Source organism: Plecotus auritus, assembly GCF_963455305.1.
Source record: "Plecotus auritus genome assembly, chromosome: 2".
NCBI lineage: Eukaryota > Metazoa > Chordata > Mammalia > Chiroptera > Vespertilionidae > Plecotus > Plecotus auritus.
In genome coordinates, this window is record NC_137771.1 from 104,707,582 (window position 1) to 104,725,080 (window position 17,499).

General features: G+C 42.2%; 1 protein-coding gene across 2 annotated transcripts in view; it reads right to left on the reverse strand.

Moving 5' to 3' along the window:
• The window catches only part of LOC308243034 (E3 SUMO-protein ligase RanBP2), a 104,237-nt gene that overhangs the window by 52,764 nt on the left and 33,974 nt on the right, over nt 1-17,499 (reverse strand). For both annotated transcript variants that reach the window (XM_080658079.1, XM_080658080.1), the window contains exons 7-15: nt 16,048-16,240; nt 9,532-9,619; nt 6,167-6,376; nt 3,973-4,154; nt 3,711-3,886; nt 3,406-3,529; nt 2,330-2,491; nt 1,929-2,066; nt 1,575-1,721 (exon numbers count right to left, since the gene is read on the reverse strand). In XM_080658079.1, the coding sequence (XP_080514205.1) occupies nt 1,575-1,721; nt 1,929-2,066; nt 2,330-2,491; nt 3,406-3,529; nt 3,711-3,886; nt 3,973-4,154; nt 6,167-6,376; nt 9,532-9,619; nt 16,048-16,240 (1,420 nt within the window). The remainder of the gene's footprint in view (nt 1-1,574; nt 1,722-1,928; nt 2,067-2,329; nt 2,492-3,405; nt 3,530-3,710; nt 3,887-3,972; nt 4,155-6,166; nt 6,377-9,531; nt 9,620-16,047; nt 16,241-17,499) is intronic.

Consider the following 17,499-nt stretch of genomic DNA (forward strand, 5'->3'; position numbering starts at 1 on the left):
GGGTGTCCCGGATCAGGGTGGGGGTTCCCTTGGGGCGTGGGGCGGCCTGGGCGAGGGGCCTGTGGTGGTTTGCAGGCCGGCCATGCCCCCCCGCGACCCAAACGGAGGCCCTGGGATCTGGGATTTATTTATCTTCTATAATTGAAACTTTGTAGCCTTGAGCGGAGCCAAGCCTCCTGCTTGCTCCATGGCTGCAGCCATTTTTGTTGGGATTTATTTATCTTCTATAATTGAAACTTTGTAGCCTTGAGTGCAGGCCTAGGCCCGCCAGGGTGTGCGGAAAGCTTGGCTTCCTCCATTGCCGGAGAAACCCAAGCCTACTGCTCGCTCCATGGCCGCAGCCATCTTGGTTGGGTTAATTTGTATACTCGCTCCTGATTGGCTGGTGGGTGTGGCTTGTGGGTGTAGCAGAGTGATGGTTAATTTGCATAGTACTCTTTTATTAGATAGTATAACAGACATGAAACTGCTATGTAACCTAAAATCTGACTCTAAAGTCTATGCTGTTTCTATTTTTTTTTAAAGATTTTTATTGTTTTCAGAGAGGGAGAGGGAGACAGAGAAACATCAATGATGAGAGAGAATCACTGATTGGCTGCCTGCAGCACATCCCTATTGGGGATGGAGGCTGCAACCTGGGCATGTGCCCTGACTGGGAATTGAACCATGACATCCTTGTTCATAGGTTGATGTTCAACCACTGAGCCATGCCGACCATGCGGTTTCTAGTCTTTCTGTTAGTCATAATAATGGCAGAATGTTAACTTGGAACTTTTTTTAAATATATTTTTATTGATTTCAGAGAGGAAGGAAGCAGAAGAAAGAGACAGAAACACCAATGATGAGATTCACTGATCGGCTGCCTCCTGCACACCCCCTACTGGGGATTGAGCCTGTAACCCCAGCATGTGCCCTTGACCAGGAATCCAACTCGAGATCCTTCAGTACAGAGGCCGATGCTCTATCCACTGAGCAAAACCAGCTAGGGCTGGGAAATTTTTCAATGAGAGCAAAATATGTTTACTAACTGATTTTGAATGGGAAGAAAAATATAGATGCTAGAAGGCACCAGACAACATAAATTCTAATCTGAGAGCAGCAACACAAATTAATCAATGAAATATTTGTAAAGTTGAATATAACTGACATTAACACCATCATGACAATCTCAAACTGTTGAAAATTGGAAAAAAGATAAGAAATGCTCTGAAGTTGTCAGATTTCTACTTTTGATTTCAGCAAAAATTTTTTAATTGTCAAATCCTTGAGAACTAGTCTTAAATAGCAATAATTCTAAATAAAAAACAAAAATAAATGTCCTGTCTTAGAAACCTTTTCTAATTCCCCAACAAGTATTTTTATAACAGTATAAACCTAGACTCTCAATTTTGAAAAAGAAACACCAAACCTAAGACAAAGCAATGCTATTCAAATATTTAAACACATACCCCCTACTGTGCATTAATTATGATGTATTACTGAGCATTTTTGAAATGACCAAATTATAACACCAAAGCAAAAATACTTATCAACAAATTGTCAATAATAAGAAAGAACAAAAACCTGCAACTTACTTTCTTGACTACTGAAAGATTTGAATCACTGTCATCTAAAATCTTTATTAGGTAGTCCCGGGTCTTTCTCAGATAGTTTTTGCATTCTTCCTGTTCTTCAGGAGAATGGGCATCATTTTCAATGTCTTCTGCTTTTCTGTGAAAAATCTATACAAAGAATGCTTTTATGAAGCAATTGGGTTTTACTGCTTGTTTTTGTGTTTTTTTAAATATGGGACGCTTCACAAATGTGCATGTCACCCTTGCACTGAGCCGTGCTAATCTCTGTAGCATCCCAATTTTAATGTATGTGCTGCTAAAGCAAGTACCAATTAGGTTTTTGAAACAAAATTTAATTCATGTACATCTACTTACCAATGCAAGATTCCAATAAGAAACAACATTTTTTATTGATTCAAAAGCAGTCATAGCATCTTCTATATTTCCATTAACTGCATCCAATATAGCAAATGTTATGTGTGCTTCTTCTTCATATTCACCAATTTCAGATGCCTAAAGACATTCAGTAATTTTTAGTCAAATTGCCTCAACCTAGAATATCAAACCCAAATGATTTCCCAAAGATTTTGTATGTTCTAGTGAGATTAATAACTCAGTACTCTTTGCGCCATATTTTATTTGTAACAGCTAGTGCATTTAGAAAGCAAGACTACCATTATATAGGCAATTAATTTAAGCAGTTTATGCCTCCATTTATTTATTTACATACTGGCAATCCACATCCCCAGTTAATTAACCAAGGGACCCTCCATTACCTGGATGTCTGCACTATGAAAGTGTTTAAACAAAGGGTCAGTAGGTTCAGGAATACTAATCTTCTTTTTGATCATCTTCAATAATGGCAAAACCTTCTTCCAATAATGAACACTTCTGCCTATATATTCCCGCTGATCATAAAAAGAATTAAGATCGCTGCCCTAAAATAAAATAGAAATTTAAGAGCACACAACCTAAGGAACACAAATGATCAGACCAAAAAATGCATTTATAAATGGCTGAGAAACTGGTTAAATTTCAAATCAAGGCAAAACAGAATCTCAAGTCATATCCTCAACTCTCCAATAGTAGAATAACTACCTACCTAATACCAGTGATCATTCCAGACTCAATTGTTAAACACTCTCCTTTTTTTCTTTTAACATATATTTTTTAATTGATTTCAGAGAGGAAGGAAAAGGAGAGATAGAAACATCAATGATGTGAGAGAATCATTGATCAGCTGCCTCCTGCAGGCCTCCCACTGAGGAGATCAAGCACACAAGCCAGGCATGTGCCCTGACTGGGAATACAACCGTGACCTCCTGGTTCATAGGCTGACACTAAACCAATAAGCCACAACTGCATGGCTAGCCACAACTGCATGGCTAGACTCAACTGTTAAACATTTCCAATGACACTAACCTAATGAGGCAGCATAATCCATTTTTTTTTTAATTGCCACTTTTAGATAGCCAAAATGTGCTACTTTGTGTCACAGTGTAGTCAAAGGTCTAAACATCTTGTCACAGAACAGACCGAAACTATTTATAAAGATCTATAAATGCCCTTTCCTACATAGCCATGTGCTACTGAATATAAAAAAATTTCCAGCTGGACAATAATTATAACTTAATTACTAAGTAGTAATAACAACAGCTAATACTTATGTAACATTTACTATGTCAGACCACTGTTCAAAGTGCTTATATATTAACTATATTAACAACTATGTAGCAAGATTAAAAAAATAATTTTCTCCTAGCATATCTGTTTTAGAACTGAATGACTTTTAACGAAAAGTTTATGACTTAAAAAAAAAAAAATAAGGTAATGTTTTTAAAAATAAACTCACCGTTTTCTGAAGATATTTGGCCCAATGTATAAGGAGAGCGGGTTGAAGGCCATGTTTTTCCTGGCCCCTTAGAGTATTTATGTCCCGCTGAACTAGAAGCCGCAACTTTGCTGAGGTTCCAGGGCTAAAAAATTATTTTTATTTAATAAAGTTGATTTATAAACATGCATTTCAACACATGTGTTTGTTAATCATCGCACTACAATTAAATTAAATACCTAGGGAATACGTTTTTAAATTAAATGGGTGTTTAAATAATAAACCCATGCAGTAAGTTAAAGGAATGTTTTTGTCTTACTACTTACATTGCTTTTCTGTGAATTAGATTACAAACTGCATCCCACCAAGATTTTTGTCTCTCTGTACAAAGCTGTTTACACACAGGAAATGGCAAGCATAGTGGCTGATAGAAGTTGTAATGAGAACTACATTTTTCCTTTAATTGTAAGTCGCTGTTATATATTACCCCAAGTAGAAATACCTGTTTTATTTAAAGAAAAATCAACTTAAGTTAGAAAACAAATTTTTAAAGCTCAAAATATTTAATTTGCTCAAATATTTGCTTACTTCAAGATCTAAAATACATATTGACTCAGGTGCATTTGTTTCAAGTCTTGAGGTTTCCTGAGGCAAATGATGAAAAAGCTGTTTCAGCCATTTTCGAATTGCAGGTAACATAGGCAACAAATTCCACTGTAAACCAAGCCAGGTAAGGTGCTGAAGGCTACCATTATGTGCTCGAATGGCACCTGAAATAAAGGGGGGGGGGGGTGAATTTGCTTTGAAAACTTCTTATATGTCATCAGTTTTGCCAACAACTGACTCACATTAAATATATCTTAATTTTCTATATCAGAGCTGGGGAAAAGTCTATGACAAGCAAAGTCTTATGTTCTTTTTGTTTTTGTTTGCCTTTATCCAAGGATATTTTCCCATTGATTTTTAGGGAGAGTGGAAGAGAGAGGAAAAGGCAGAGAGAAACATCAATGTGAGAGAAACACATCAATTGGTTGCCTCCTGCACGAGCCCTGACCAGGGCCCAGGCCAGGGAGGAGCCCTGCAACCAAGATACGTGCCCTTGACCAGAATCAAACCTGGGATCCTTTGGCCCACAGGCCAACACTCTATCCACTGAGCCAAACCAGCCAGGGCTTTTTCTTTTTTTCTTTTAATATATTTTTATTGATTTCAGAGAGAAAGGGAGTGGGGGAGAGAAACAGAAACATCGCCGAAACCGGTTTGGCTCAGTGGATAGAGCGTCGGCCTGCGGACTGAAAGGTCCCAGGTTCGATTCCGGTCAGGGGCATGTACCTTGGTTGCAGGCACATCCTCAGTGGGAGGTGTGCAGGAGGCAGCTGATCGATGTTTCTCTCTCATCGATGTTTCTAGCTTTCTATCCCTCTCCCTTCCTCTCTGTGAAATATCAATAAAATATATTTTAAAAAAAAAAAAGAAACAGAAACATCAATAATGAGAATCATTTATCAGCTGCCTCCAGCACACCCCCTACTGGGGATTTAGCCTGAGACCCGAGCATGTGCCCTGACCAGGAATCAAATCATGACCTCCTAATTCATAGGACAACACTCAACCACTAAACCACGCCAGCCAGGATGGGCCTTAATGTTCTTATTAAAGGTATTCACACTTATATGTCTAGGAATTTTAAAGAGTTAATAAAGACAGTTCTTTTCAAGTCCATCTGAGGAAGAAAAGACAACGACTCACTAGAACTCAATAAAACAAAACCTGACAAGGGCCAAATAAATAGCTACCCACTAAGAAATCTTAAAACAATGGATTTGCCTTTCAGTAAAGAGTCATTAAAACAATGGGCTACCACAACATTAATCCATTAGGATAGTGAAGAGAATTTTTCTCAGAGAAGACATTCAGTATTGAAAAAGTTATGAGCTGGATGCATAGAAAGGTACAGTCTTTCTGGCAATTTGCAAGAGATTTAAACATGTTCATCAACTTTGTCCCAGTAATTACTTTTAGAAATCTATTGAAAATTTTGAAATGGAGACATTTTATATTATTTTTCATCACAGTATTATTTTTTTGAGTTTTTAAATTTATTTTAGAGAGAGGAAAGAGGGGAGGGAGGAAAAAAGGTAGAGAGGGAGAGAAGAAGAGAGAAAGAAGGAGAGCGAAAGAGAGAGAGAGAAACATCAGTCGACTGCCTCCTGCTTGTGCCCATACAGGGGATTGAACCGGCAACCTGGGTATGTGCCTTGACACAATCAAACCCGCAACATTTTACTGTACGGGACAACGCTCCAACCAACTGAACCACGCTAGCCAGGGCCACAGTTTATTTTTAATAGTGAAAAAAAACTGAAAATGACTTGAATACCCAACAATAAAAAGCAACAAGCAAATTATGACTAATTCATGAAACGGATAATATTGCCATTAAACGTCATATTTACAGGGGTAGATATGATGGGAGAGAATTGCTGAAAGACAAATCATATGTAGAAGTATAAACAACTGTTTAGGATAAAAACATATACCACCACTACCCACTACCAACCTCTTCCCTCCCGAAAAAAACACCTGAAAGCAATACAGGAAAATCTTAACTCATTATCTCTGGGTCAGCGGTCACCAACCTTTCGGACCTCATGGACCACCAGTTGGTGACTGCTGCTCTGGGTAATGAGATTACGGACAATTTATTTCCCTTTCTGCTTCTTTTTCTCCCAATATAAAAGGATTAAGATTCAAAATGTTTTCTTTAAAAGATACAACTTACCAACATCATATCTAGCCAAATCGTCAGTTTCCGGTGCTTGCACATCAATGTTTCCAATATCATCACTACCAAGGAAAGAGCTATCCTTAGGTGACTGACCAGAAAACAGAGCATCATACAATGCAGACTGCCCACTTTTATTGGCAAAGGATTCTACAACTTCTTTTAAAAAATCTTGCTTGTCACGACTTAAGTTTAGCAGCATGTGCCCTGAAAAACAAATTATTTCCATAAGTTAAAGTATACAGATTGTTCGTACTCATCTCAATAGTTTTATTCATATCCACCAAGAGGAAATAACAATTATCTGAAACATAACCATCCAACCCAACAACCATAATGTGGACAACAAAAAGGGTACTTATACAAAAAAATGAATATAGATTCCAGGGTTAATAGTATCTGTGTCTACATGGTAGAGTAAAAGGAAAGAAAGATAAGAATGTGTGTGAAAAATACCAAAAGTATTTACATTTCAAATGGAAAAGTGTAGGATTTTAAAGTGGCCATAGGAGAGCAGGGCCAAGCTGAAATTCTCTGATCTGATACGCTGATTTCTAATCTTGGTTGGTCAGAATTCTCCTTTAAAAGGCTTTTAATACATATTTATTTCCAGGTCCCACTCTCAGAGATTCTGATTCCACAGGTTGGGGTGAGTAATCTATTTCAAAAACACCCCTTGGATAAAGTTCCAATACATGCTACAACATGGATGAACTTTGAAATACTATTTTAAGTTAAAAAAAGTTTGTCACAAAAGACCACATATTATATGATTCAATTTATATGAAATTTCCATATAGAAATGTCCATAAAGAGACCAAAAAATTCATGGTTGGTTACCTAGGACATGGTTGGTTACCTAGGACTAGGGGGGAAATGGAGCATGACTGCTATGGGTATAAGGTTTCTTTATGAGATGATGAAAATGTTCTTAAATTGATTGTGGTAAAGTTTGCACAACGCTATGAACATACGAAAAATAATTAAAATGTATACTTAAAATGGGTAAATTATATAGTATGTTAATTTTATCTCAGTTAAACTGTTTAAAAACAACAACAAAAATACTCCTTGGAGTAATTCTGCTGGTCAATCAGGTTTGGTTATCACCAGACTATTGTTTCTCCAAAAATTTGCAGAGACAAGCTCAGAAATGCCCAGATCAAAGACAGTAAAACTGTGACACCCTGCAAAGGTACCTACGACAGCCCTGAAAGGTAGAAGGGAGACATAAAAAAGGTGGAAAGTCACTTCTTTAAGAACTAAAAGTCTACCTCCCACACAAAAAAAAATTGGTTGTCAGCTAGAACAGCATTATAAGCTTAGACCAGGGGTGGGCAAACTTTTTGACTCGAGGGCCACAATGGGTTCTTAAACTGGACCGGAGGGCCGGAACAAAAGCATGGATGGAGTGTTTGTGTGAACTAATATAAATTCAAAGTAAACATCATTACATAAAAGGGTACCATCTTTTTTTATTATTATTATTTCAATAGTATTATTCATTTCAAACATTTTAACAAGAAGAATGTAAACACTAATTATTATAATTTGAAACTTCAAAAAATGGAGGAATCATAGCACAATAACATACCTTATATTGAAGATGGCAAAGGCAAAATAAAATTGCCTAACAAAGGAAAGGTACAAAAGCCTTTCAAATTAAACTTAAATATAATAAAATAATTTAAAACTAAAACAAATAGAAAAGAACAAAATGTGTAAACAGTAAATTGAACATTTTCTTTAGTGCAACTTCCAAATTATGCCCGGGACGTAGATGTAGATGGCAATGTAGACTGGGTTGAAAGGTTTTTGGTCTTTAAAACATCAACTTTTGCCCTAACCGGTTTGGCTCAGTGGAGAGAGCATCGGCCTGCGGACTGAAGGGTCCCGGGTTAGACCCTGGTCAAGGGCATGTACCTTGGTTGCAGGCACATCCCCAATACGGAGTGTGCAAGAGGCAGCTGAATTGATGTTTCTAACTCTCTATCCCTCTTGTTTCCTCTCTGTAAAAAAAATCAATAAAATATATTTAAAAAAATAAAATAAAATAAAACATCAACTTCAGTGGGAACAGTGTTGTTGGTCTCCTTTTTAGCTAATGCTCTGATACTGTGCTCTCCAGGGGCGTGTCTCCCTACATCACCACGATAAGGTGTCTACGCATACCCAGGGTGATGTCAGGGGACGCATCCGCGGGCATTACAAGGAGCCTCTGGAAGACTGAGAGGTTGTTCCTTCTACTGAATGGGCGGATATAAATCCGCCCACTCAAAAGAAGGAGCTGCGGCCGTGTTTCCCGACGTTGCCATGTTAACACTGCTGCTGGTGAAGGAGCGGAGGGGAGAGCAAGAGAACCCTCCGCTCTTTCGGCTCCGCGGGCCGGATAGAAGAGCCGAACGGGCCGGATCCGGCCCGCAGGCCGTAGTTTGCCCACGGCTGGCTTAGACCAATAGACTAGCTACAGACCAAAGCTTACAGAAACTTTTATTTAATACTACATCCTCCTCTTCACAAAGTTCATGCAATTTATATCAAAACTGCTTCCTATAAAAGTGTTCAATTCACTGCTTGAGTGACTGGCTACATGAATAACTTAAAAGATTTTGCCTTAGCAAAACCAGGTAACATATAATAAACATTTAGGATCTATCCCAAATAGTCAAAACTGGGAATAAATCTACAAATTCTAAGAGCCTAATAGAAAGTGAGTATAATCCTCTATCTTCCTTACTATATTGTCAGTTCCTTAAGAGATAGATCTGTATCTTCTTCATCTTATCCCCCATAGCAGTCTTGCAAGCAACTGATAAATGGCTGGCAAATCAGTAATTATTCTTAGTATAAATACTTTTATAAAATATTCAGGATGGAGGCTCTAGCAGCTAGAATGAGGAGGGTTTAAGAAGTTTCTCCATCTGGTAACACACAATATCAAATACATAGTTGTTCCTATTTCAGAATATATCACTTTTTTTAAGATTATTCATTTAATCCTCACCGAAGGATGTGTTGATTTTAGAGAAAGGGGAAAAGAGAAACATCGATGTAACATAGAACATTGATCAGTTGCTTTGTGTATGTGTCCTGATGGGATCAAACCCCCAAGCTATGTATGTGCCCTGACCAGGAATCAAACCACGGGATGACCCTCAAAACAACTGAGCCACATTGGCAAGGGTAAATATACCATTTCTCCTAATTCTTTATCTCTTGCCCTAATCTAATAGGACAAAGAGAAATAATGATTATGACAAATTCTCTCCCGAAAAGACAGATGATATTATCATAAGATGCATTCTAACAAAGAATTTTCCTTATTTCTTTTCCAAATAAAACCAGTTAAACATCGCAATTACCTGATTGGCTCAGACGATCAAAAGCCATGGTTTCCAGCAGATTTTGTCCACCTTCTCCTTTTAATAATTTAATCTTTGGTCTTGGAACCTGGTAATTTTATAATCAAAAAGTTTAATTTAGTGATACCCATATATTGAATAGTAAGATGGTCCTTTTTATTACAGTATGTTTTTTTGATGATGCGCAGTTAACCAACCAATAGTTAGACTGGAACCTAGGAATTAAGATAATCTATAAAAGATGTCTGCAAACAGCATTCCTGAGAAATTCCCACTAAAAGCACATTCAAATGGCATTTTTTTGAAATGGAGTGGTTAGAGGACTTTTCTACCTGCAGAAACAGAACCACCAAAGCAGAGATAAGACCCCTACTTTGCTCAGCACTGGAACCATACTTGGAAATGCCACACTGAACAGCATATTTTCTAAGAGCGTAGATAATTTGGGATACCACTGGGATAAACTGGAACAACCCAAAAGATTAAAAGGATTCTAAGCCCTATCCTAAAAAGAAGAGCTGAAAAAATGATGAAAAATATTTTAAAAATTACCTTGTAAAAGAAGAGTTAGACTTTTTAAATATCATCAAGAGAAAAAACATCAATGGGCAGCAGCTTGAAAAACATTTTTCTTCCATACAAGTGGCCCAGTGCACGAAATTTGTGCACCGGGGAAGGGGGGGGGGGTGTCCCTCAGCCCAGCCTGCACCCTCTCCAATCTGGGACCCCTCAAAGGATGTCCTACTGCCGGTTTACAGGGATTGGGAGGAAACCGGCAGTCGGACATCTCTCTCGCAATCCAGGACTGTTGGCTCCTAACCGCTCACTTGCCTGCCTGCCTGATTGCCCCTAACCACTCTGCCTGCTGGCCTGCTCGGCCCCAACTGCCCCCCACCGCCAGCCTGCTCGCCCCCACCTTCCCTCCCCAATGGCCTGCTCGCCCCAAATGGCCCCTGCTGGCCTGCTCGCCCCAAACTGACCCCCCCGCTGTCCTGGTCACCCCCAACTGACCTCCACTGACTGCATGCTCACCCACACTGGCCCCCCTGCTGGTCTACTCACCCCCAACTGCCCCCCCCCGCCAACCTGATCACCCCCAACGCACCCCCCCCCCACAGGCCTAATCACCCACAACTGCCCTCCCCTCTTGGCCTCTAACCACCTCTACCTCAGCCCCGCCACCATGGCTTTGTCCAGAAGATCTGGAAGATCTCCTGGAAGGTCTCCCAGTCTAATTAGCATATTACCCTTTTATTAGTATAGAGGCCTGGTGCACGGGTGGGGGCCGGCTGGTTTGCCTTGAAGGGTGTCCCGGATCAGGATGGAGGTTCCCTTGGGGCGTGGGGCGGCCTGGGCGAGGGCCCTGTGGTGGTCTGCAGGCCGGCCACGCTCCCATGGGGTGAGGGTCCCCGCTTGGGGGTGTGGCCAGCCTGGGTGAGGGGCTGAGGGCTGTTTTCAAGCTGGCCACACCTGCTTCAGGGTAGGGGTTCCTGCTGGGGTGCCTGGTCAGCATGGTGAGGGGCTGATGGCTGTTTGCAGGCTGGCCACGCCCCCCAGCGGGGGCTCTTACTCCATGGGGGCGTGGCCAGCCTGGGTAAGGGGTTGAGGGACGTTTTCGAGATGGCCACACCTCCTTCAGGGTAGGGGTCCTGCTGGGGTGCCTGGCCAGCCTGAGTAAGGGGCTGATGGCTGTTGGGAGGCTGGCCACGCCCCCCAGCGGGGGCTCTTACTCCATGGGGATGTGGCCAGCCTGGGTAAGGGGCTGAGGGCCGTTTTCAGGCTGGCCACGCCCCCAAGCGACCCAGGCTCCCAGCCCCTCCTTCAGCAGAGGCCAGGGTGGACTGGAAGCCTGGGTCACCCCCAGCGACTCAGGCTCCCAGCCCCTCCTTCAGCTGCGGCCAGGGCGGGCGGGAAGCTTGGCTTTCTCCGTCACCGGGGGCAACCCAAGCCTCCTGCTCATTCCAGCTCCGTGGCCGCTGCCATCTTTGTTGGGTTAATTTGCATACTCACTCCTGATTGACTGGTGGTTGCAGCGGAGTGATGGTCAATTTGCATGTTTCTCTCTTATTAGAGTAGATAAGGAAACACAAAAAAACAAATTATCCAAAAATGCAAAGGGCTATCTTGAAATGTAGTGAATGTCCATCACTGAAAATGCTCAGTCATAGGCAATGATCACTTACTGAAAATATCCTACAAGTAACCATGTAAGTATAGCTGGGGTAACTGCAGTTAATTTCTAATGAGTTTTTTAATTGGTAGAGGAGTGTAATGGCACACACCTCTGTGATGTCAGAATTTTGGAAATGGAATTATTTAAAGTAGCTTAACAAAAGTAACCTAATACCTTGGCTTTAGGGCACTGGTTTAAATCCTCCCCACCCACCCCAAAAGAACTATGGTATATCCACAGAATGGAATAAATAATATGCAACCATAAAAAAAATGAGGATGTGCCAAAACCGGTTTGGCTCAGTGGATAGAGCGTCAGCCTGCGGACTGAAGGGTCCCAGGTTCGATTCCGGTCAAGGGCATGTAACTTGGTTGCGGGCACATCCCCAGTGGGAGGTGTGCAGGAGGCAGCTGATCGATGTTTCTCTCTCATCGATGTTTCTGACTATCTATCCCTCTTCCTTCCTCTCTGTAAAAAATCAATAAAATATATTTAAAAAAAAAAAATGAGGATGCTATACTCATGTTATCCTTTCTACATTGTACTGATATGGAAACACTACCAAATAAATATTTCATAAAGCAAAATAAATAGAATATACAGAATGTTGGAATGCATAAGTGTGTGTGGGGGGTGCATGTATGGGTGCTCATCTATGCATAAAAAAATTTCTTGAAGAACTCACAACAAATTAGTAATATTAGTTCCTTCAGGGAAGAGAAGTAAATGACTAAGGAACAGAGGTAGCAAAGAATTTTCAGTGTACTCTCTTACTCAAAAGTTTAATACACATGATGCCAAACTTTGTCTACAGCTGCTAAAGAGCACAAAACTCATTAACCTGGCTTCTTATATAAAATTATTCAATAGTTATCATTTGTGACCAGTTAATTAGTCGTGAACCACTCAGTCACCTTAACTCAAATAAAAATCTCATCTTTTTCTTTAACCCTCACCCAAGGATATTTTTCCACTGATTTTTAGACAGAGTGGAAGAGGGGGTTCGGAAAGACAAAGAGAATTATCTATGTGTGAGAGAGAAACACATTGATTGGTTGCCTCCTGAATGTGCTCTGCAGCCTGGGGCGGGGCGGGGGGGGGGGCACGCGGGGGGGCGGAGAGCCTGCTCCTATGGTACATGCCCTTGACAGGAATTGAACCAGGACCCTTTGGTCAGCAGGTCTACACTCTATGCACTGAGTCAAACTGGCTAGGGCAAAATCTCCTCATCCTATCTAATAAAAGAGTAATATGCAAATTGACCATACCTCCCCTACACCCACAAGCCACGCCCACCAGCCAATCAGGAGCAAGTATGTAAATTAACCCAACCAAGATGGCTGCGGCCATGGAGCGAGCAGGAGGCTTGGGTTTCCCCAGCAATGAAGGAAGCCAAGCTTTCCGCACACCCTGGCTGGCACTGGACTCCACTCAAGGCTACAAAGTTTCAATTATAGAAGATAAATAAATCCCAACAAAAATGGCAGCAGCCACGGAGCTAGAGAAAGCAGGAGGCTTCTTGAGTTGCCCCTGGCGATGGAGGAAGCCAAGCTTCCGCAGCCCTGGCCTGCCTTGGCCTCCACTCAAGGCTACAAAGTTTCAATTATAGAAGGTAAATAAATCCCAACAAAAATGGCTGCGGCCACGGAGCAAGCAGGAGGCTTGGCTCCACTCAAGGCTACAAAGTTTCAATTATTGAAGATAAATAAATCCCAGATCCCAGGGCCTCCGCTTAGGTCGCCGGGGGGTGTGGCCGGCCTGCAAACCACCACAGGCCCCTCGCCCAGGCCGTCCCACGCCCCAAGGGAACCCCCACCCTAATCCGGGACACCCTTCAGGGCAAACCAGCCAGCCTCCACCTGTGCACCAGGCCTGGGGGTGACCCAGGCTTCCAGTCCACCCTGGCCTCTGCTGAAGGAGGGGCTGGGAGCCTGGGTCGCTGGGGGGCGTGGCCAGCCTGAAAACGGCCCTCAGCCCCTTACCCAGGCTGGCCACATCCCCATGGGGTGAGGGTTGCCGCTGGGGGGCTTGGCCAGCCTCCCAACAGCCATCAGCCCCTTACTCAGGCTGGCCAGGCACCCCAGCAGGACCCCTACCCTGAAGTGGGTGTGGCCATCTCGAAAACGGCCCTCAGCCCCTTACCCAGGCTGGCCACGCCCCCATGGAGTAAGAGCCCCCGCTGGGGGGCGTGGCCAGCCTGCAAACAGCCATCAGCCCCTCACCATGCTGACCAGGCACCCCAGCAGGAACCCCCACCCTGAAGCAGGTGTGGCCAGCTTGAAAACAGCCCTCAGCCCCTCACCCACGCTGGCCACACCCCCAAGTGGGGACCCTCACCCCATGGGAGCGTGGCCAGCCTGCAAACCACCACAGGGCCCTCGCCCAGGCCGCCCCATGCCATCTTGTGTGTTGGAGTGATGGCTGCCCCCAAGTGGACACAAGATGGCCATACAAGATGGCCAGCAGGGGAGGGAAGTTGGGAGGGGCCAGGCCTGCAAGGGAGGGCAGTTGGGGGCGATCAGGCCAGCAGCGGAGGGCAGTTGGGAGGGACCAGGCCTGCAAGGGAGGGCAGTTGGGGGCGATCAAGCCTGCAGGGGAGGGCAGTTAGGGGTGATCAGGCCGGCAGAGGAGGGAAGTTGGGGGCAACCGGTCCTGCAGGGAAGGGCAGTTGAGGGAGTCCCAGGCCTGCAGGGGAGGGCAGTTAGGGGTGACCAGGCCTGCAGGGGAGGGCAGTTAGGGGTGACCAGGCTTGCAGGGAAGGGCAGTTAGGGACAAACAGGCTGGCAGGGGAGCAGTTAGGCATCAATCAGGCTGGCAGGGGAGTGGTTAGGGGGTGATCAGGCTGGCAGGCAGAAGCGGTTAGGGGCAATCAGGAAGGCAGGCAGGCAAGCAGTTGGGAGCCAGCAGTTCTGGATTGTGAGAGGGATGTCCGACTGCCCATTTAGGCCCGATCCTACTGGATCGGGAGAGGGTGCAGGCTAGGCTGAGGGACACACACCCCCTCCCCCGTGCATGAATTTCGTGCACCCAGGCCTCTAATCTTAATAAAAGGTTTCAGATATGCTTACTGGGACCACAGCTCTCATCTGATCAAGAGTCTGAAAACCTTAGCATTAAAGTTAGCCTAACATGATTCCAGCCAAAACCGGTTTGGCTCAGTGGATAGAGCGTCGGCCTGCGGACTGAAGGGTCCCAGGTTCGATTCCGGTCAAGGGCATGTACCTTGGTTGTGGGCACATCCCCAGTAGGGGGCGTGCAGGAGGCAGCTGATCGATGTTTCTCATCGACGTTTCTAGCTCTCTATCCCTCTCCCTTCCTCTCTGTAAAATATCAATAAAATAATATATAAAAAATAAATAAATAAAATAACATGATTCCATAAGGAGCCCTATGCCAGTCCACCCTTCCCTTGATAATTTTGCTTTACAACAAATGATAATGTAAAATCCAAGTATGTAAGAGGCTTCCATTACATATCCATTTAATGGAAACACATGGTAGGTAAAAAGAGAGAGACTCAGGTAAATGTCTATGTGCTGAAATGGAACAATGAAAAAACAGTAAGGTTTCCACCAGTAAATAAAGCACATCTCCACTGAGGCAAAACAGTTTTTAAAAGTAGAGAAAGGGGGTATGCTTACATATACAGGAGAAATTCTGAATACCCACCAAACTGTTAACACTGGTTGTCTTCTAGGAAAGGAGACTTAAGTGAATGGGTTAAGAGGAAAATTTAGTTTTTACTATTTAAAAAGGTCCAAGTTTAAAATAGTTGACTGTGTGTTAACTTTACAAAATATGTATTAAAAACTTTAATAGATTTCAGTTTCCATTAAAAAATAAGGAAACTGTCAGGTTTTGAGAATCTATAAAAATATTGATCACAAGAACCTTTTAGTGCTTATGTAAATTAGCAAACTTCTTTAACTTCATTCATTTTCACTACAAATATATTTCTTATGAACTTAAATCCTTCTGCAGAGTGAAGAATAACACTTAACACAGTGGGACAAATATAGACAGTGTTCAAAGCTCTATATGATATGAACTACAAGGAGGGGCCTCCTCTAATAGTAAATCTACAGTGAACCCTCTACTTTCCCTCAAGCAAAAGATCACTCTCTAAAGCTAACAATTTTTATAAACTGAGCTCAATACATTTTTTTTTGCATACTGCTTATTAATTTTCATTTCAGAATTAATGCAAACTTACTAAAGAAAACAGTAAAACTAAAAAAAAATTGACTGGGAAAAGGATAATAGCCAGCATCTCATCACCTAAAAGTAATGGTTAACACTTTGACAGTCTGAGTGAAACTGACCCAAAACTGAAAAAAGCTTACCTGAAATGCTATGAGATAGCACAACGCAGCCAGCTCAGAGAGAGCTCTCCACTGCACATCACTATGCTGACCCATCTTCAAAAGCAGAGAACCAGCATGCATGTAGAAATGTCCTTTTATTTCTAAGAAAATAGCTGAGAGTTCATCATTTCCACCCACACAAGATTTCACAGACTGAAGAGCACCATCAAAACTGTAATATTAAAATATTAAACAGATCTAAAATTTGTTGCACTGTGAATAATCATGGTTTTGATATTGAACTCAAAATAAATTTATTTCAAGCTTCATCTACCATATTTAAACTCCTAACAATCCATTCTTCTCTATTTTATAAATTATGAATCACCTAGTATTTATTTTTATTCCACATATGTACACCCTATACTTCAAGCTAAACCTCTAGAATGATCTATTATAAAACTTAGTTCAAGCCCTCCATTCATAGAAAAGATACAGATCAAATAATTAGATTACTGATTATGGTATACTAGAGGCCCAGTGCACAAAATTCGTGCACTGGGGGGGGGGGGGGGGGGTGTCCCTCAGCCCAGCCTGCGCCCTCTCACAATCCGGGAGCCCTTGGGGGATGTCCAACTGCCACGGAGGCTGGAGAGGCTCCTGCTACTGCCCTCACCAGACGTGAGCCCAGCTTCTGGCTGAGCAGTGCTCCCCCTGTGGGAGCACACTGACCACCAGGGGGAAGCTCCTGTGTTGAGCGTCTGCCCCCTGGTGGTCAGTGTACGTCATAGCGACCGGTCATTCCACTGTTCGGTCAATTTGCATATTAGCCTTTTATTATATAGGATGTTTCATAATATACCAGAATAAAACTGGGAAGCTAAATATTTTCTAGTTTCTTCTCAATAATATGGTTTCATTATTTAATTCGAAGTTGGAGGTTCTAAAATTAGGTATGCCTTATTCAAATTATAAGTAACAGATAATATATTTCAGTTGTCAATACCATAATTGCTCTTCTAACCATATGACTACTGAGTTAAATAAATTGTATTTCTCACTATTATTTGTAATCTATATACTAATCAGTGCTTCTAAATCAAATGGTCGTCAGAGGCATGGATGTATTCCAATGAAACTTTAAGTACAAAATCAGAGAGAGCCATATTTAGCCCACAAGCCCTAGTTAGACCCTACAACTAACATCAGTATGCAAATCCAAGTGCTGTTTTTGTTCAATGGCATTTATTTTAACAAAAGAGACACTGGTCCTCTAAATCAAAATTTAGGAAAACAGAAAAATCATGTATTACATTTTCGTTATCTTATTTCTAAGCTAAAATACTGTTTTCTAAAATACTACTCATACTAACTGCTTATACTAGAATATCTGACAAATGAAATTTATTCTCCGATTTTTTTCTCAAGATTTTATCATTTTTGGAAATAAAATATGGAATAGTTAGAACATTCATTTTCAGGCTTGATTCT